A 20,647-nucleotide genomic window follows, 5' to 3' on the forward strand; every position below is an offset into this window, starting at 1 on the left:
GGCCGGTGGGCGTGGCGGTCCCCGCGGCAGGGCGGGGGTCCGCGGGGAGGGAGGGAGGGAGGGGCGCCCGGCCAGGTGAGGCTCCAGCCCTCGCCCGCCGCTCAGCCGCCTTTCGGGGAGCCCCGCCTTGCAGGCAGAGGCTGCGCCCGGCCCTCCAAAGCGGGGGCGGCCGAGGTGGGGTGGGGGTCTCCGAGTGGACCAGCAGCCTTCGGGGAGGGGGCGTGCGGGAGGACCGGGGAGGACCCCGAAAGGGGCCGCGGAAGAGCCGGCCGGGGGGACCCTGCAAGGCAGCAGACACGCCCCCCCTCCCGAAAGCCGGGATCCCGCGAGGATGTCCAGGGACAGGTGGGGAGGATCACCCCCAACACCCGTCCTGCAGGTGTTTCTGCTCAGAGGCTGGAAGGGCCGATAAGGCTCATTTGGGGAACTGGGCAGAAAGGGGGTAGGGGGCACAAAAGACCCGGAACCAAGCGGGGCCTCCATTCTGCAGAAGTTGGGCTGGTTAAAGCTTTTGGAAAAACTCTGCCCCTCCAAAGTTGGGGTGATGGTGATGGAAAACAGGGAACAAAACGGACCGACTTGGGGCCAAGCAAAAACCTTCATACTGCTACGTTGTGTGTGTGTGTGTGTGTGATTTAAAAAAATAATACAAACGCCGGCGTTTTTCTCAGTGTGACCCATCTTTAATAACACTCCTTTGTTTTCTTAAGCAGCTGCCACCTCAACAACCTTCCTTGCAGGTTTTCACCCCTGCACGAGGGTTGCCTCATTGGTATTGCTGTACAAATATTTACAAAGCCTTTTTAATTCAGTTTTAACTCTAAACAAGGATAATGAAAAAAAACAAACAGAAAACTTAAAACTACAATATTTTTTTAAAAAATATGTAAACAGATTTTTTATTTTTATTTTACATCCTTTGTAAAATATAAGAATTGTTCCTAATGCAGCTGAAGTTGCTTTTAAAGTGAGCGCAGTATATCCCTTGTGCCTGGGATTAAGGAATGAGAGACGCTTCTGTAGAAATATTGTGCTCCAATGTGCAAACAAAGAGGACAGAACAGAATTGAGAGTGCACAACAGTGAGAAGACCACAGAAGTTCCACGTTATAAAACACCGAAACGAGGGTGCCACTAATCCACCTGTGGGAGTGAGCCTTCAAAAGGAGGATCGATGCCACAGAGGAACTTAAAAGGCCTGGCCAGAAACGCAGCTCCGTTAGGGGGAAAATTTTAAAAATAGATCCGCTTCTGCAGGCCATGGGATTCGGGGGCTGGGAGGGGAACTTACTTTGTGCAACTGCAGAAGAATCGGGGCGCCACTGAATCACCTACATGTTCACCTGGTCGAAACTGATCCTGGGTGACCCCCCCCCCCCAGAAGGAACATCCTCTGCGCATGAAGAACGTCACTCTACTTTCCACGCAGGATTATTCTGCCTCCGATGCATTAGGTAGCAGCAGAATTATTTGCAAAATCGCAAAGGCTCATTTTTCTCATTTTCAGCCAGGCCGCTGGCCGCTCTTCCCTTTCTAATCTAAAAAGCAGTTGGGGAGGGAAGGGCTTAAATGAGGGGGGGGCTGCTTTTTGGGGAGAGCTCCAAGTACAGCAGCCTTAGCGGAGGGAGTTTAACTCGATAAGCCAACCTCCAGTGCCAGGTTCTGCGCTGTGTCACCAAAGCACAAGATTCGCACCCGGGCACCACGATCGCGAGGCCACGGAGCGACTGGCGGCTCTTCAAGAGAGATTTTTCTTTTTGTTGATAAAGACTTTGATGGCTCCGGTGAAATCGGCCGAGAGGAGCACCTCGGTGTGGTCGGCCTTCAAGGCTCCTTGAAAGACAGAAGCGGCGGCTTTAGAAAAGGGGGCAGAGGAACGGGGGTGGGGGGGTGGGATAAAAAATGTTCACTAGCGGTTCTGTGGGCGTGGCTTGGTGGGCGTGGCTTGGTGAGAGTGGCAGGGGAAGGACATACTGCAACATCCCCCTTCCCTCCCCACCCCACTAACCTGCTTTCCAGCTCCGTTCTCCTGTGCAGGGCAACCAAAGGAGACCCAGCCAATCAGCTGGGACTCGGGAGGCAGATAATAGATGGGGTTGGCGGGGCCAGTCAGAGGTGGGATTGGCTGGTTCTGTAGAACTGGTCAGAACCGGCTGAATCCCAGCTCTGCAGAGGAAGGGGCTGCTGGCAAAAGACCCCCATTTGGGAGCCTCTACATGAGATCCCTAATTCCGCTCCAGGAAGCGAAGAGGAGGGAAAGGACCCAGGGGAGAGAGGGACACCCCCCCCTCCATACCCCCCGCAGACCTAGAGACGGGAGGGGATTGTCTAAAAATTGGGGGGGTGTTAAATGTGTGGCCAGGTTTTCTATTTTTCTCCCTGGATTTTGGAGGGAGCATTTTGGGGAGACGTTCTTTCCCCAACACAACGAGCTGCCTTCAAACCCCTCCCGGATGAAATCCCTCTGGACCAAATTCGGGAGATGGGAGGCCCTGAGCTGTGCCGGTTCTCCTCCTTCCTTCGGGGCCGGTTCCAGTTGGTGCTGATGGGGGGGTTGGGTTCAGGCCGGGGTCCCCCTGTGGAGGTGCCACGGACGGGGTCCTCTCCCCTGCCTTGCTGAACCCCTCCAGGAGGCTGCTAGGGGAGGAGAGCAGAAGCTACAAGCAGGGGCTGGGAAAACGGGGGGCTCCGTGGCCCGGTGGGTTCAGGGAGCCCCAGCCCTGGGGAGGCCTCCCTGGACACCTACCAGAAGGAATGGGGTCTCCACCCTCCGAGTCTTCGCTTTGGCTTTCTCCTGGGGGCTTCTCTGCTGTTTCGCAGGAGACCATCAGGCTGGGGTTCGGGGCGAAAATGGCGGAGGTGACCACAGCGTTGTGCGCTGGAAAGAGAAGGAGACCCGTGAGGAGCATTCTTGGAGGGAGGGGAGGGGAGGAGAGAGAGGGAGAGGGAGAGAGAGGGAGAGAGAGCTTTTCTGCCCAGTGGTGGTGTGCATAGACCAGGTCCAAGGCAGAGTTTTCGGCTGTGTTCTTCTTCCACATGGGGATTTTATTCTGCATATCCTCTAGGAAAGCTTTTGGCCAAGGGGTCTCCAAACTTGACAGCTTTAAAGACTTGTGGACTTCCAACTCCCAGAATTCCTCCTCTGGTCATGTTGGCTGAGGAATTCTGGGAGTTGAAGTCCTCAAGTCTTCAACTTGCCACATTTGGAGACCCCGGCTCTTGAGCTTCGTGGATTGCCTTAAACCAAGGTATCTCAACCTTGACCACTTGAAGATGGGTGGACTTCAACTCCCAGAATTCCTGAGCTGACATGACTGGAGGAGGGATTCTGGGAGTTGAAGTCCACAAGCCTTTAAAGCTGTCAAGTTGCTTTTGACCTGGAGGGCAACTCAAGAGGTATTTTAAGTGACTCTTTAGCTTCTCCAGAAAAGTCACCAAGTATGGAATAACACTGCAGCCCCTCTTTCCCCAAATACCCCCCCCCCGGCCCCCAGCTGTTTCCACCTCTGGATTTTACAAGCCGATGGTTGCAACCTGTTTCTTGAGGCTCCTGGACAGTGATGGGCCAATACCTAGACCAATACCCAAGACACCTAAAGCCCACCCTCCCCAGAGCGTGTTCAGGGGGCCCAAGGTGTGGGCACCTCTGCTTTACCTTTGACCCCTTCCCAGAAGTCGTTGCGATCCCTCCGGACGGAGGAGAATTTGCTCAGGTCGTGGTAGGTGCTCCAGATGTAGACGTACTTGTCTTCCGAGCCGCTGACGATGTAGGTGAAGTCGTGGCTGGAGACGGAGAGAGGAGAGCCCTTCGCTTCCAGATCACGGCCGCCTCTCCAAGCCCCACCTCAGGGGAAGCCCCGTCAAGGCCAGCAGGCCTCGGGCTCCGGATTTAGGACACGCTCCCTTCAGCCAGGAGCTCCGGACCGGCCCTCCCTGCTTTCCTTCCGGACCCCTCTTCCTCACCTGAAGCTGGCTTTGATCTGGCTGCTGCTGTTGACGTAGCCCTTGTACTTCATGGAGAGGGACAGGTCCCGCAGGTCGTAGAGCCGGATGCGCGAGTCGTTGGAGGTGACCAGGATCTAGCGAGGGAAGGAGGCTTTTTCGTTCAAGGGCTGGCCTTAGGAGCCTCGGTGGCACAGTGGTTAGAGGGCAGCACTGCAAGCTACTTCTGCTGACTGCCGACTGCCTACAATTTGGCAGTTCAAATCCAGCCAGGCTCAAGGTTGACTCAGCCTCCCGTCCTTCCGAGGTGGGTAAAACGAGGACCCAGATTGTTGGGGGAGCAAGAGGCTGACTCTGTAAAACCGCTTAGAGAGGGCTGGAAAGCACTAACAAGCGGTATATAAGTCTAAGGGCTATTGCTATGGCCATCTTGTGACCCAAACGGGCAGATGCCCTCCTGGGCCACCCCGGGATAGGCTGTCAGAGCTGGCTTCTTGCTCTCCACGGCATCTTTTGCCAGCTTGACCTCAGCAAAGGGGGGAGGGGGCAAGAGACTGGAATTGGGGGGGACACGTTGGGGAGGAAATGAACCAGGAACTTCTCTCTGCTAATCCAACGAGTGGGATGGATGAGACAATGCCTTCAGGTTGACCTGTGATTGGAGGCCTTCAGACTTATGGACCAAACTCCTTTGGGAACTCATGGCCTTTGGAGGCTGGGTGACTCCCGCTGGTGGCGGTGGGCGTATGGCCCGAAATCGCCTGGGCAACTGCATGTATAGGACCCCCCCCAACAATTCCCCCAGGAGGTCGCACCCCGAGACTCAGCCTGGCCTGGCGCTACCTTGTTTTCACCCGGCAGGGGCTCGATCCCTGTGATCTTCCTCCCCACTCGATTCCGTCCCCTGGTCGACCGCACGTGGATCTGAGTGTGGTACTTGAGGTGCTAGAGAGAACCACGGGGGAAGAAGGGAGGATTCACAGATGCCCCGAGGTACCAAAGAGGGCCACGGCAGACACGGGCCCTGCGGAGGTCCCAAGGGGAAGGGCCATGGGGTCAGCGGGGGCTTCCAGAGGGGTCCCAGAGGCTCACCTCCGTGTCGTAGAAGATACACCGGCCATCGTAGGTGCCAATCACGGCGTACTTGCCATTCTGGCAAAAGTTTGCAGCAGTGATCAGCTTGGTCTGTCCGTCCACCTCGTTCCAAAGGGCCACTTTTTTGTCAGGAATGTTCCAGAGCCGGAGCTTGCCGTCCAGCGAGCCGCTTAAGAAGTATCTGTCATCCTAAAAAGGGGCCAGAGGAGCCCTTGTGACTCGCTTGGGTATGCCGGATCTCTCCCCCTCCCTCCCAGGATTCGCAAGCCCACTTTCCGCACGGAGTGGGTTGAGAATGCAGCACCGCGTTTAAGAAACTGACCCTGGGATGGAAGGCGATGGCAGTGACAAAGTCGATGTGCTGGAAACAGCAGAGGCATTCCCGCCGGGATATGTGCCAGAGCCTGACGGTCTTATCCATGGACGAGGAGAGCAGGAAGTAATTCTGTGGAACAGGAAGCAAACGGGGGTGGTGGGGGTGGTGTTGATTTCCAGGGTGCCCAAACTACAGAAGGAAGTTTATTTGTGTATTTATCAAACTTCTCCGTCACAGAAGGAGTGGAAGACGGGGCCCTGGAGGCTTGCAGCCTCAGCCAAAGAAATTACAGGAGCAAAATAAGATTTCATCTGCACCAATAACGGGTGATCGATAACGGAGAAAGGGAATATTCACAACTGGTTGTCAGGGTTCTGGCAATTGCCCTAATTAAATCATGAGCCTCGAGTCCAGCTTCAAAAAAATCCAAAAGATTTATTAGGAGCAACTTGCTGGCATTAACCTAAATGAAGCCGACTCTGGCATACCAGATTGACAGTCACCTGTGACCCTGTTTCCCTGCTCCCCCCTGGGTGTGTCATAAATCAGATTCTCCAACAAAGCACATTCACAGGCTGGGTGTCAACAATCACGTTCTCCAATGAAGGAATTTCCGAGGGCAGAAGATCCGGTAGCCTAGCTACAATCTTTGTAAGATAAGTGTTGGAATGTACTTCTGGTTTTAAACTGCCGTACTGCTCCTTCAGATCCCCGGGTTCATGGCAATTCAGAAACAGGCATAGGAATGTTTTACGAGTTGCCACTGGTTTTGGAATCCCCAAAATAATCAGGGTTGGAGGTAAACCACAATAGAACATTTCTGATCTCTCCTCCCCCTTGTTTGGCGAAAAGGAAGGGTGCCTGGTCAGGATTTTATGGTTGTCCAAGAAACCAGCAAAGACCTTGGAAGGACCAGACAATACCCAAGTGCAATTCCCCAGCGAGATCACAACTGCTTTAAATCGTGAACAGCAAGAGGAAATGGGATCCTCCCTTACTTTAGACCAGGACAAATCCAGGAGGTCAGCCGTGTGCCCTTTGTATTTGCAGAATGGCCGCTGCCGAAACGGGGTGCTCTTGTCATCGGGGTCCTCGTCGGTCCCGCTGCACACCTGGAAAGCAGGTTGAAAAAGAATGACAGGAAGCCCTCCCAACCGGTGACATCCCCCCCTCCTCTTCCTGGAAGGAGGCAGGGAGAGCAGCCTCCTCCACTGCCCTCCCACCCCCAATTCCTGGTCGTTCCCACCGAAGACAACCGATTTGAGTGCCTGCAACTAGACGAGGAAAAGTGGTGGTGCATTTTGAAGCCATGTTCCTCTGCAGCCCTGGGTTTTCTCGGCCTTGGCCACTTTAAGAGGCGTGGACTTCAACTCCCAGAATTCCCCAGCCTACTGGGGGAGGGGGGCTGCGAAGAGCTCTTTCAAGGCTGAAGGAGGAATACCAAAGGATAGAAACTCCAGGGAGGCCCCCCCGCCTGACTCACCCCCGTATCGTTATCCGACTTGGCTGAGTTCAGACTCTCCTGAGACGGGGAGGGGGAGACGCGGCCTGGAAGGCAAGACAGGAGAACCACTGAAGGGGGCTTCTCCGAAGAGCCACCGCCTTCCCGCTCCAGCTGAGCAGGTTGGCTGCCCGGCTGCCCAGGGAAGAGGCCCGGCAGACGAGGGCGGCACCTTCTGAGTTGTACTTCATCCTCATGTTGTTGAAGTAATCGAAGGCCGTCTTCAGCACCCAGATCCGCACCAGGTTGTCCTGGCCCGCGGAGGCCAGCAGCCGGCCGCAGTGCGAAAACTTCATGGTCCAGACAGCCCCCTGTCCAAAACGGCAAAGGTGCCTTAATGAGCCCCAAGGGGGGCACACGTGCAAGAGGCCCTCCGGCCAGACCACCTTGGGGGGAGGGGGGCTGCGGCTCACCATGTGCTCCCCGCTGAGATCCTGAACGACTTTCACTTGCTCGAAGTCATACGGCCCCTTGAAGCCGTGGGCGGCTTTGAACTTCACTGGCCGGGTGTACGGCATGCCCTCGTCATCACTGGACGACGGGTCGTCTTGATCCGTGTGGAAGACTGGGGAGAGAGAGAGCAGGTGGGGACATGGACTCTGTTGTACGCGTTTATGCATCAAATTATTGTATTTTATCCTATAACTATTGTATTTTACCCTGCTCTTAATTTAAATTGTTTGTACAGAATTTTATTGGTCATTCATGTTTGAACCTTGCATGTTGATATGGCCTAAAGTCTAATCAATTAATAAACCCGGACCCTTACACACACACACACACACACTTACTTAAATAATTCTGCTTTTAGACAGCACTTTTGGATGCAAAAAATGGCCAGATGGGCATGGAAGCTGTTCTGTGCCAAGGGGAGGGATTTTCCCTGTCTTGGCCCCGGAATGCCAAGACTGCAACAAGGGTGTGTGTTTGTGTGTGTGTGTCTTGCAAAACCACTGGTGGGCCCTTCTGGCAATATTTCAGCCGTTCCTGCAGACTTTAGGTAAGAGGGTTTCACCTGTGCAGCCACAGGAAGTGGTGGGTTCTGCATCTCAAAGGCAGCGGAGTTCATAAATCCAGCCCTGTCTCTCTCCCCCTCCCCCCTTTTAGGATTTAGAAGAAGCCCCCCTCCCCCGCCTCACCCACCTTCGTCTCGGACGCTCTTCACTTTGTTGACAGCCCGTTCTCCATACTCCTCCGCCAGATGCCGGGCCCTCTTGACCGATTTGCCCAAGAACTTTTTCAGCTGCGTCCTTCGAAAGGCGGGAGAAGAGAAACTCCTTGGCCTCCCGCTTTCCTCAGCCAAGGCCTCCGACAGCTACGCTCCTTTCGGGGAGCCCCGTGCGCCAGTCCCCACTCCACCACTGCCTGCCCCGATCTTTGATGGACAGGCTTGCAGGGCAAAGCTACGCCTGGAGGGATTTGGACGGAAAACCTGGAAGCCCGGCTTCTCTGCCGCGACTGCTTTGAAACCCGGGCCTGTTTGGCTGTTTTGGAAGGTGCGGGTGTGTGTGGGGAGGGGGAGGCAGGGCTTGGGGAGGGGTCTGGTTGGTAGGCCACTCCTTGCATCCTTGAGAAAATTGGGGGACCCTCCAAGAAACGAGGACAGAAACGGCAGGAGCGAAACATCCCCGGAAACGGGATTCCTGGCTTGCAGGCCGGAGCCATTTCGGTCAGTCCTGATTGCCCCCAGGAAGAGCAGAGCCCCACCCCCCCCCTTCACCCCAGGAGCCTCACGTTCTCTGTTTCAAGCGGCCCCCGTCAGTGTCGCTCTGCTGCAGCTGCATTTTGTCTTCATCATCCGACTGGGCCCCGTCGTTACTGTACAAGGCAACCGGGAGAATTCAGTGTTAGTGACCGAGGGCCCAACTTTTGGGGACATTGAAGGGGGAGGCTGCCCTGCCTGCTGTGTGCCAGGCTCAGCCTTGCGAGGCACGGAGGGCACCGGTGGCCGCAGGAGAGCCTCTGCAGACCTTCAACCTTTTTCTTAGCTGCTGTGAGCAGTACCGGAAGGCCCATTCATGCTCGTGGGCAGCCGCTGGGCGGTGCAAGCAAGAGAAATGGGCGGGAGGTCCCAGAAACGGCGCGAGGGCATCCCCGTACCTGACGTATTCCTTCGTCCGCCGCATGATATGCAAGGTCAGGGGGTTGATGCCCGTGGGCAGCTTCTCCTCCGCCAGGCTCAGGGGAATCTCCTCGCCCGTGTCCAGGTTCTTGATCATGACACTGGCCAGGATCTCCTAGAGGGCGGGAGAGGCGGCAGCCGTGAGCTGTATCGCTTTGGATCTTCCCAGGGGGGCCGTGGAGGGCCAGAGACGGACTCGGGTCAACGAGCATCGAAGGGGTAAACCGGAGGGGGAGGGGACCCTCCGGCAACCACAAAGAGCCGCTTTCTTTTGCCTAGAGGGGCTCCCAGCTGCTCCCAGGAGAAACCTTCCCATTGGGGGTTCGCAGGGGTTCAGGGGAGCCCCTAGCTAAGATTCTGTGCAGTTCGGAGAACCCCCAATTCCCACTCCTGGCTGGCCCCGCCCACCCTGCTCCTCCCCTCCCAGGAGTCCCCACATGGCCCGTTTTGGATGCAGGTAAGTGCAGGCACACACGGAGGTACGGGGAGGCCGGAAAATGGGCCTCCTGGAAGTTCAGGAAGGCCGGAAATGGCTCCATTTCCAGCTTCCAAAGAGCCTCCGGAGCCCAAGGAGGGCGAAAACACCGCCACCCACCCCCGCCGCGGTGCAGGAGGCCGACTAAGCCACACCCACCATGGCCACGCCTACCCAGAAACCGGGTAGAGAACCCCTTGCTGACAAGCCCCAGCCAGGACCTGTCCGCAAAGGCAAGCGGCCTACCTCGTCTGTGAGTTCTCGGCCCGAGTTTGATCGGGGTCTCTGCGGTCCAATCACTTCGCTTAACACCACCTGGCCGTCCGCCGACTTCCCGTTCTCCTGCAACGACAGGAGGCGCGTGAAATGCAAAACTGAAAAAGGCGGGAGGGGGAGCCCTCCCTCCCCACCCTGTCCTGTGGTGCTGCAAAGAGGATCCGGGCAGATGCCAGGCGGCAGCTCATCCTTCCCCCCAACCCCAACCGGTGGCTCTGGCCAACCTCCGCTCACCCGTCTGCTCACCTGAGCAGTGACCACTTTGTCGCCGCTGGTGGCGCTCGCCAAGTCCAGGGAAGGCTGGGAGTCCTTGGCCATGGAGTCCAGGGAGGTGTTGGGCGTCAGGAGGCCCCCCAGGGAAAAAGGCTCCCGAGGAACTAGGGAAGAAGCACTGGAGTTGAAGGGGGAGGAAACCGACAGAGACACCCCACCCGGGAGGATTTGGCTTATGGGAATAAAGACTTGCCTTCCAGGCCGGGAATCTTGCCGGTCTCGATTTCGAGTCGCTCTTCTTCTTCCTCGGTGGGGGGCCGGCCGGGCAGGCGGGGGTGGCCTGGGGGTGGGAGTGCCACGGGAGGCGGGGGCCGGGCCGGGCCAGATTTCTTGGTGCTGGCCACGATATCTGGCTCCATGGTCAGCTGTCGGGGGGGCTTGGCCGGAGCCGGCTCATCGGCGGCCGAGGAGCCTTGGGGGAGAGGGGGATCCGAGGACGGGGGCGCCTGATCGAATCCATCCGGCTGCCGTAGCTCGGTGGCCTGACAGCCTCCCTCCTCCTCTTCCTCCTCCGGGTCTCCTCCACCTGCTTTCCGCTCTCGGCTCTCGCTTGGGCTTCTTGCGGAGGTGACGGCATCTTCTCCTCTGGGGTGACCTGCCCCCTCATTGCCGGGAGGCGGCAAGGTCTCCTGGGACGCTACCCCGTTGGCCAGGGCCTCAGGGGCTTTGTGGGGGGCTTGCGCTGCAGCTTCTGCGATGAAGAATTCGGGAATGTGGTGGTGGAGATCTGCTCCCGAGGCCCAAGGGTCTGCGTGCGACGGGTGGCTGATTAGTTCCTTTTCGGGAGGGGCCAAAGGGTCCTCCTCAAGCCGATTGGCCTTCTGGCTTTCTTCTATGATGTTGTCAATGATCTGAGGAGCAAGTGTAACTGCAATTAGACCCCCCGAGTTAGCTGGGGGATAAAAATAAAAGATTATATAATCCAGCCGGTCAGGTGGGTGATCCACCTTGTCGTCCTGACTTCGGAGGATAATGAGCAGGCTCCAAAACGACTGTAAGCTGAGAGCGACTTGCATTGGTTTATATAGCAAAGGTCTCCAACCTTGGCCACTTTAAGACTTCTGGACTTCAACTCCCAGAATTCCTCAGCCAGCTGGCCGGGGAATTCTGGGAGTTGAAGCCCACAAGTCTTAAAAAGTGGCCAAGTTTGGAGAGCCTTGGTTTACAGCATCGGATTTAACCTTGAAAGGAACCGATTATCCACAGATCCAGCATTGGGGAAACACGGGAACTCTTCTCTAAACAGAGCCTATATATATAAAAAAAATAAATAACCTAAGATGCACACTAAGCGTAACCACAGCAGGCCGCAGCCCCTGGTAACTTCCATTTGGTCACAACTAAGCAGAAGCAGAGCCGTTTGGTACTTGGATGGGGACCCTGGAAACGCAGAAGCGCAGAACCGACACTTGCTTTCATTCTTTGCTGCTGTTACGCTTGCATTTTATTCTGAGGATTCCTTCGTGAATGAGGGGGCCTCAGGCTTCCCTGTAAATTGTTATAGAGGAATAAAACGGGGACAAAAGCACAGGCTGTAAACTACGTACTTTGGAGACGTAAAACCCGAAGAAATCTTAAGAACTGTGCATTTTATCACATGAGCAGCTTAATGATTCTGCTATCTGTTTCACTGGCCTCAAAATAATGCACAGATTTAGCCTCCCTAAACTCTTTCAAACACAACCCCCCCTTTTTAAAATCTTCTCTCCAGCACGTCCTATCCAGGAAGAAAAATACCGCAAAACAAAACATAAACCACTTCAAACCTTGAGGATTAAGAGGTGGCGAAAGCAAAACAGCTTCCCCATAAGTTGCTTGTGAGAAAAACCACCCAACAGCACGTTGCCATCCGTTCATCGCCAATTGTTAAGTCCTGCGGAACGAACCTTTTTGGGGTCGTCTTGCTTGATGTCCAGGTCTTTCCTGCCTTCATGCTTGCCCACCAGAGAACCTTCGTCCGGCTCCTGGAAAACAGGGTCAGAGGTAATTGGCCTTGCCATAAGGAGAGCTTGAGTCCAGTGGCTGAGCTACCAGGGGCGGTGGGAACTGTTGCCTCTGGACAGACGGAGGGACTAGTTGGAGAAAAGCGGCCTTGATCACGCTGATCCCTTAGAGGCAGCTAAATACTTTGGCACCGGATGCATTTTCTCACAAAGTTAAGAGCAGCGTTTTGTCTGGGATCCAAGGTCAGATAAGAACGGCGCCTCTAGGAACCTGTTTCTTAATCTTGGCCACTTTGCGTCAGGTGGACTTTAACGCCCAGAAGTCAGCATGCTGGCTGGGGATTTCTGGGAGTTGAAGTCCACTGGTCTTAAAGCTGGTGACATCGAAGGGACAGACAACACAGCCCCACCAATCCCCCTCCTCCCGACCACAGCTCTTCTCACCCACCCCTGCCAGTCAGCAGGCTAAAGGTAAAGGTTCCCCTCCTTGCACATCCATGCTAATCGTTCCCGGCTGTAGGGGGCGCTGCTCATCTCCGTTACAAAGCCAAAGAAGAGCCAGCGCTGTCTGAAGACGTCTCCGTGGTCATGTGGCTGGCAGGACTAAACGCCTTTGAAGGCGCACGGAGCGCTGTTCCCTTCCCACCAAAGGGGTCCCTATTTTTCTACTTGCATTTTTTACATGCTTTCGAACTGCTAGGTTGGCAGAAGCTGGGACAAGTAACAAGAGCTCACTCCATTATGCAGTGCTAGGGATTCAAACTGCCAACCTTTCTGATCGACAAGCTCAAGAGTCTTAGCCACTGAGCTGCCACATCCCTAGTCAGCAGACCAGAGGGTATGAATTATATGCTTTAAGACAGGGGTCTTCAGCCTTGGCCACTTTAAGACTTGTGGACTTCAACTCCCAGAATTCCTCAGCCAGCTGGGAGTTGAAGTCCACAAGTCTTAAAGGGTGGCCCAGGTTGGAGAAGCCCTCCTCGCCTGCTGCCCTGTCTAGCTGCAATTCTGAGGCCTTCAAAGGGAGTGGACAGGATGCCCTCAAGGGGTGGCTGCTCCTGCGTGGCACAAATATTGACACAAAGAGACACACCTTCAGCGCTGACGCCCCTGTGACTTTCCTTGGCGACCTGGTGGAGGAAAACAAAGACACGGAGCAGATAAGAGCAGGAGAAGTAAACGCCCACCAGCCATTTAAGAATTCAGCTCGCAAGATTCCTTCTCTCATTCTTGCTCAGCCTCTACCAGCCCCGGTGGAAGATGAATGCAGGATCCGGTCTGTGACATGCCCTCTGGGGGACCACAAGCCCAAATGCCCCCTGTGAGTCACTGGATTTTTTCCCCCACTTACAACCAGCTGAAATGGCAGTTTGTGTGAACAGAAGCCCCTGGCTTCCCCAAGGCCCATGTTGTGTCCATCCTAGCTGGCTGTCACCCCCCAGAGCCCGGCCCCATTGCTTCCTTCACCCGCTGGGGATAGAACTGTGCAGCCTCCGAATGTCAAATTTCTACCTTTCCCTGCACTGCATTAAAAGAGGACGCGAGGCCAGGACCAACTTCTGATCGCCCAATGCTGCCGGACACAAGAGTGGCCGGGCCTAATGCCATCCCAGCCTCTGGCAAGAAGTGATGTGGTGTTCTGTGAATCAGAGACCTCATCTTTAGCATGGATGAGAGCTTCTGACCGTAAAATGCTATTCCAGAGATTAGATTTCTCTCCGCCTCTTTGGCAAAAGCAGCTGATAGGTAACAAAGCAGCAATAAACCACCCTGGAGGTGAATTTGCGAGCAAGGAGAGGGAGGGGCTTCTCTACCTTCCTCCTTTTTTTCCCGGCAGAGAGCACAGCCAAGAGAGGGCGGGGGAGGGGCTCTGAGCATTGCTACAGAGGAGACCCCAGCCAGGCAGGCAACCAAAGGGGGCTAGTCATAACCAAGGCTGACTTTCTTGTCATCAAACAAGGGAAAATCCCTTCCTTGGATTAATGCTTCAACGGACTAAAATCGCAGAAGTTAGCCAAGGGGCTCTTTCCAAAGACGACAAGGAGGGATGCAGAAGGTACAGTTGGAAAATACACAAACTGGGGTTTCTCTCTCTGCTCTGCGAGGAAGGTTGAGCCAGAGACAGGCTCAAAAGTTACCTAGTGCAGGGGTCTCCAACCGTTGCCACTTCAAGACTTGTGGACTTCAATAAGCAAAGCTGGCTGAGGAATTCTGGGAGTTGAAGTCCACAAGTCTTCAAGCAAATCGAATGGGAGACCCCTGACCTAGTGCATTTGAGCATCCAAGTAGACTTAAACCAGAGGCCCCAAATTCCTTGTTCAAGACTGAAACCATCATGTTATCAATGCTGTCTGATGAGGAGCGTCTTTAGCAAAACAAGAGAGGCTTTTACCAGACAGACAGACACAAGAATACAGCGGTCCAGCCTGCCCATTCTTTTACAAAGCTCTGTTCAACCAAAAACGATCTTGCAAAGGAATAATCAGAATACTAAAGCTGCGTCCAACGTGGCTTTTCTCTGATGTTCCTCGCCTGCCCATTTCTGAATGTGGGAACGTCCAGAAACAGAACCTGCCTCGGTGACAGTGTCCATTTTTATGGTCCACAGCGTCTGTTCTTCAGAGGCCGGCCAACTGTGAAGAAGACATGCCGAGAGCTGCTTTTCTGAGTTACAACTGCAGAGGTAGCTTCTCTAAGAAATAGACACACCCAGGCTGGGATTCTTTACTCTGGACAAAAGTATGAGAATACATCTCAAGAGAACTGATGATAAAACTGCACAAATGGACCCTATTTCTATGGAAGCTTAAGATGCCTGATAAAGTTACATCCACACCACCAGCACCTTAACCCTCAGGCTCATGATATATATCATCCACGATTCTATCATTCAGAACTATAAAGCCATGGAACCATGGGTCATGCACAGGCCATGCGTCCATCCAAAATGTATCCCACCTGTTCAAATTGAACACTGAAACCTCTTCACAAGTGACCCATAAAGTTTTTGGCTACATCAAGGGTACACAAATTCAGCTTCAACAAAACAAGCTGAAGATTTTGAAACAGAGTATTAAGCTAAAGTTACAAGTTATACACAATTCTATAAACACATTCAAAATGTTTTATAAAACAGTGCCTTCAAGAAAAAAACAATTTTTTTTTTGCACCAATATAGAACCTGCGTCTCAAGACCGCACAAAAGATGGAAATTCTTTCTCGTGTCGTTTTTTTTCTTCTCTTTGCGCTATTGGTTTTGACAAGAGAGAGAGAGACGTGGCCAGAAATGAGTGGGTCTACCTCTAGTAGGAAGAAAACCAGCAACAAATCGGGTTGCAGCTCATCTGAAGTCTAAGATAAGGGAAGTCTCCGCAAGAACCAGCCAGAGCGAAATTGCTTTCAGTTTTTAGAAGGTGCATTTAGCTGCTGCTCCTCCTCTCATTTGGTTTAAGAGAAATTTCTTTGAGAAATGCTGACTTCAAATCTAGTTCATGAAAGCCAATATGAATCACCCTGGAGTATTTGAGGCTGAAAGCAACAATCGTGTACGGAAGGGGCTTATTCAGCACCAGGGGGCTTTCTTTCGGACTGTCTGGTGATAGACAAGGGCCCATCTTTTTTTCTTTTTTTTTTTGTAAATTTTATTTGAGTTTTCACAAAGAGAAAAAAAATACAAATAAAACACCTTTTTTGAAAGTAGCGTGATCCCGGGTTACATTTCTTCGTACAGACACAAATTCAGGTTCATGCTCATTTTTATATTCTATTCCATATCTCATTACTATTTTACATTTTCTGCATAGCTTCTCCCCTCTTTTAATTTTCTCAATTTTATTTTAATTATCTCATCTCAATTCAAATCATTGTATTTATATTTTTTGTCTGTCCTGTTTCAATTATCTATTATCTTTTCTCATTAAACAAAATTTCTCCTGTAGTTACTGATTGGAGTATGACGCCTTTATATCTTTTCCCTAAAGTTGGAACATTCAATATAATACATAACTTCCATTCGGATTCTGCTTGGTACATTCTTAAAATACACACTGTATTCTTAAAAAAAGAAAAAATTACAAATTATATAATTAAAACATTCCATTCCAATTCAATCATTAATATTAATACTCATTAAAATCTTAACATCTTTAACATTACTTTTCAATTAAATATCATACTTCTATGGGAACAATTATAAGCTTTCCATAGTTAATCCCCCCCCTCACTTATATTTTATAAAACATTAACTAATCAAAATGTTCCCGTTCCTTCCTAATTCAATTTTCTCATTTATTTTATTTCACTTATTTTATTCACAAACATTTCACTAAATTACACTATTTTATCCCTCATTTTAATCATACATTGTTTCCAATTTTCTAAAGTTATTTCTATTACTAATATAACAATACAATCTTATGTACCTTTACAGAATCCCTTTTTCAGTTAGATTTTCACCCATTATCTCTAAATAGGTCCTGTTTCTCTATATCTTGCTCCGGTCCTTTGTAACTTCTTTTCCTTTCCTTCCCTCTCTTCTTCCTCTCTCCCTTTTTACCCCCTTGTCTCTCTACCTCTATTTCTCTCTTCTGTATTCCCCTTTTCTTTTGCTTTCCAGTATTATACTTATTTTTTGAATTATTTTTCTTTTCTTTGGTTGTTTTTTTAAGTCTTAAATTCTTCATTCTCTTTCCCCCCTTTCCTTTTTCTTCCCCACATAAAATTGCTTGTTCATTAAAGATGGCTTCTTCTTTGTCCTAGTCTTCTTGGTTTGCAGTCATTTCTTGTTGTTTCTCATAGTTTCAAATTTCCATTTCTAAGAATTGAAAAACGAAGCCAAAAGAACTTCTCCCTTCTTGTGCATCTTCTTTGTACTTTTTAAGTTCCATTTTCAATTCATCCAGAAGTGGTGCCATTGTATAAATTTTTAAACAACCACCCGATTGATTTTAGTCATTCAAATATAATAACCAAGAATCCAAAGATCCCCAAATAATCCAAATATACGCAAGCTGTTTCTTTTTTGCTCTTTTTTTTTCACTTTCTCTTCCTGGGGTTACTATTTAGTTGCAAAGTTTCAGTTAAAATGTATCTTTTAGAAGTCTTGTTGAAGTTTTACTGTAGATTCTTTTTAATTCCAGGCAGTCTCCTCCCTCTTCCAGATCCTGCCCTTATTCTTTTTCTCCCCTTCCTGCTTATGAAAAAGAAAAATTTTAATGTCCAGAAATCTTTTATTATCCCTTTGGCATTTTGTTTATTTTCAGCTTAATTGCCTATTGATGTCAAAGCAGATTTTTCCGATTTCTTATTTAAGTCTCTTAGTTGTCAGTATAGGGAAGGAGAGAGAAGGAGAAAAAAAAAGCCAAACCTTTCCCTTTTCACTTTCCTTCGCTGCTTCCGACTCTTCTTTGGGAGCGATGTTATTTTTTGTAAGTTTAAATTCCAGGGTACCTTAGTTGTTGCTTTTACAATTTAACTCGGTCAGCCAAAACTTTCACTTCTTATCTTCCTCCTGCACATTCTTTTCCAGTCGAGTTCTCCTTTGTGGTGGCCATTTCTGACCACCACTGCAACCGCCTTCGGGAAAGGGAGTAATGGCCAGCTGAGGAGGAGAGATGCGGCTTTCTTGAACCCTGCTGGCGGTCTCCCCCCTCTTCACCACCTCTACGGGGTGGCTTAGCCCTGAAACCAGCCGGCTCGGGGCGCTCCAGCGGCGAGCCCAGACAGAAACCATGCACGATCGCGGATTTCTGTCTATCGCCGAAGCCCTTCAAACCGGAAGTCCGACAAGGGCCCATCTTTGAGCTACCCACAGCTACTCCCTCCACAACTCTTCCAGCAGCAGAGAAATTCCCTCATCCAGATGAGGTCAATACTTGCTCTGAGCAGCCGATCAAAAGTATTGAGCTGTTTTCCAATCACCTGCCAGAACAAACTGACTTAACACAGAACAAAAACAGAGTTGGTCTCTGGGTAAGAAGGATTCATTTATTTGCTCTCCTTGGAAAAAGAAACATCTCTGGGTTGGAGAAAACATGTGTGTAACCAGGAAAAGGATAAATAAAAGGATAGTGAGATGGGTGCCTGGCCCAGGGAAAGGACAGATTTCTGAGGATGGGCTCATGTCCAGAGAGGTATAACATGTGACAGCAAACGAAAAAGCAGGGGGGAAAGGGAAGCAAAAATGTAAGGAATTAAATAGGGGGCTTTTGGAGTTTCTTCAAGCTGGCTGGGGAATTCTGGGAGTTAAAGTCCACATCTCTTAAATTACGTTAGCTCTGGAATCAAAGTCCACATCTCTTAAAACAGGATAATCTGAAATTCTGCGAATCGAAGTCCACATCTGTTGCTGCTCTGGAATTCTGGGACTTGAAGTCCACCCGTCCTAAAGCATGCTAGCTGGGGAATTCGGGGACTTGAAGTCCATACATTTTAAAGATGGCTGAGGTTCAGAAATACGGAGCTGAGTTGGGAGTGACACAGCCAAGAAAAGAAAATTTGTCCTCGGAAGTTGTGGGAGCTTCATCACTTGAGACTTTCAAGAAGAGATTGGACTGCCATTTGTCAGAAATGGTGTAGGGTCTCCCGCTTCGGCGGGGGTGGTGGTGGTGTTGGACTAGATGACCTACAAGGTCCCTTCCAACTCCGATTATCTGTTTATAAGATGGATGGAAAGCAGGAAAGAGGGAACCAGGAAGCCAGGCCATAACAGACGCACTTATTTTATTTATTGGCACATGCATGGACTTAAGAGTAGTTCAAGTGTTAATGTCCAGTCCACCCAGCTATTCCATCACACTGTGTCCGAATGTCCGTCAAGAGCTTACATCGGCCCAGTGTCTGATTTTTTCGTAAGAGCTACAGCCCAAGTTGGAGGCAGAGATGCTGGGCATCGCAGGGCTGAGACCAAGGTGCCCAAAGGGAGGCCAGCCACCACAGAGGCAAGAAAGCGGGCGCCTCCAGGTGTGAGGCCTGGTGCAGCCATCTTTCCCTTTCTCAGATCGCCACACTGTGTGTGTGTCTGGAATCTCAGCCCAGACGACAACAGACCATCTCGTGGGAACCCAGGTCATGTCAACAGGTGCTGGCCAGAGAGGGGGGTCACCGAAGAGATGCCAGGACACTTCATTGGACAACTGGACAAAGTGACCTGGGAACAAGAGGGAGGCAATGGGAGCATTCCTTCACAGCCCCTCCCTGTCCCATTTTGGGAGAGGTCAAGAGGTGGCCAAGGGCAGCCACAGGCCAGAGATTGGGGGGTGTCAAATGGCTGCAAAAACGGGGGAGTTTGATATGGTGGTTGGCAAAGATGCAGTGGAGTCATGGAGGGCACTAAAGATGGGGGCTTGCAGATGGGCAGATGGGAGGGGTGATATGGGGGCGCCAAAGATGCAGGGGGTCAGATGGGGACCCCCACCCTTTGGCCAGAGGGTCTCACGGGGGGCTTGCATTGGGGAATTCAGGCAAGAAGCGTTGAGGAGGAGCAAACAGGGCACCGGAGGGGCGACCCGGGGAGATTCGGGGCCAGGGAAGCGGCTCGACTGGACGCCCATCCGAGCCGAGGCTCCTGCAGGGCCGGGCTGTGGGTTCCGCCCTCCTCTTCCTCCTCCTCCATCCCTGTCGGGGCCTCCGGACTGGGGGCGCCCCGCTCTCTCCTCCCCGCCCCCCCCGGAAAGCGCCACCCGGACTTCCAGGCTCAGCCACCACCACCCCCTCCACTCCTGCCCCCTCCGGGCGGGCCGACTCACGCCGAGGGGCTCCCGCCGTGCTGGGCGACGTCCTCGGAGGCGTCGTAGAAGAGCTCCTCGGTATCCGAGTCGGACGCCATGGCGGCGGCGGCGGCGCCGTCGGGGCAGCAGCAGCAGCAGCGGCGTCGGCGGAGCTGGATGGCCCGCGCGGAAGTCTCGCGAGAGCCTCGGGTGGGGGGCGTGGCCGGAACCAGCTGGGCAGGCGGAAGCTTCCGGGTGGGCAGTGAGAGTCCGGAAAAGCAGCGGGTGCCGCTCTCGGCCAGGCGGGAACTCGGTGGCAGTCAGGCCGGGCTGGGAATTGGCGGCCCGATGTGAAGCGAAGCCGACTTTCATACACCCCTCAAGGGAAATAAAAAGCGAATTAAAGAATTCGAGATCAAGTCTCGGTAGCCGAGAGGCTGTTCTTGGCACGCGGGGCCTCTTCTCTAAGGGCTGAGCGCCAGCAAGGGGGTTGCACTCACATCTCGCTTGAATTTCTCTGCCTTTATTTCCCGTTCTCCTGACTTCCTTGAGTTCTCCCGTGATTTCATGTCATGAAATGGTCTGGGGGGGGGGGGCCTTCTGCTTGAGCAAGGGGGTTGGACTAGAAGACCTCCAAGGTCCCTTCCAACTCTACTCGGATGGAGTGATTGTCCACCTCTTGTTGCAAAGTTCCGTGACGTCCACCTGACCGCAGAAGTGTCTTCGGACAGCGCTGGCCGAATGGCCTTGAAAGGGATACGAGCAGCTGAGTGAAATCTGCAGGGACGTCTTTTCCTTTTACCTTTAACTTAAATTCTGAATCCCGTGATTTGACTTGCATTTGAATTCTCCCCTGATTACATTTCATCTGATTTCCCGTGAATTCTCCTCTGGTGGCATCTCATTCAGATTCTGCAATTTCCTTCGAAGGCAATGTCGGGATTCGAACCCAGGACCCCTCACTGATATTCCCGTCTTCCTCCCTCCCTCCATTCATT

General features: G+C 52.2%; 1 protein-coding gene across 1 annotated transcript; it reads right to left on the reverse strand.

Annotated features, from left to right (window-relative positions):
- Positions 1 to 661: 661 nt before the first annotated feature.
- WDR44 (WD repeat domain 44) lies at positions 662 to 20,618 on the reverse strand. The gene is made up of 20 exons (XM_087972259.1): positions 19,689 to 20,618; positions 13,037 to 13,073; positions 11,887 to 11,964; positions 10,194 to 10,851; positions 9,974 to 10,104; positions 9,698 to 9,793; positions 8,955 to 9,091; positions 8,589 to 8,672; positions 7,998 to 8,104; positions 7,268 to 7,419; positions 7,027 to 7,165; positions 6,837 to 6,901; positions 6,352 to 6,465; positions 5,360 to 5,482; positions 5,035 to 5,226; positions 4,786 to 4,887; positions 3,964 to 4,079; positions 3,656 to 3,783; positions 2,747 to 2,878; positions 662 to 1,833 (listed from the first exon to the last, which is right to left on the reverse strand). Exons 1-20 carry the CDS (start codon positions 19,766 to 19,768, stop codon positions 1,739 to 1,741), a joined length of 2,766 nt encoding a protein of 921 aa, XP_087828385.1. The 5' UTR covers positions 19,769 to 20,618; the 3' UTR covers positions 662 to 1,738.
- Positions 20,619 to 20,647: the final 29 nt, after the last annotated feature.

This window comes from Notechis scutatus, chromosome 10 (assembly GCF_049901735.1).
Source record: "Notechis scutatus isolate UNSWTSFEM ecotype Mainland chromosome 10, rNotScu1.2, whole genome shotgun sequence".
NCBI lineage: Eukaryota > Metazoa > Chordata > Lepidosauria > Squamata > Elapidae > Notechis > Notechis scutatus.

What these genes read in the sequence shown, in the direction of transcription:
- WDR44 (XM_087972259.1), bottom strand. Translation starts at nt 19,768, where the DNA reads ATGGCGTCCGACTCGGATACCGAGGAGCTCTTCTACGACGCCTCCGAG. An exon ending in CAAGATTCCCGGCCTGGAAG is followed by an intron (nt 10,105 to 10,193) that starts GCAAGTCTTTAT and finishes CTTCTTCCCTAG; the next exon opens with TTCCTCGGGAGCCTTTTTCC. An exon ending in ATCTCAGCGGGGAGCACATG is followed by an intron (nt 7,166 to 7,267) that starts GTGAGCCGCAGC and finishes CGTTTTGGACAG; the next exon opens with GGGGCTGTCTGGACCATGAA.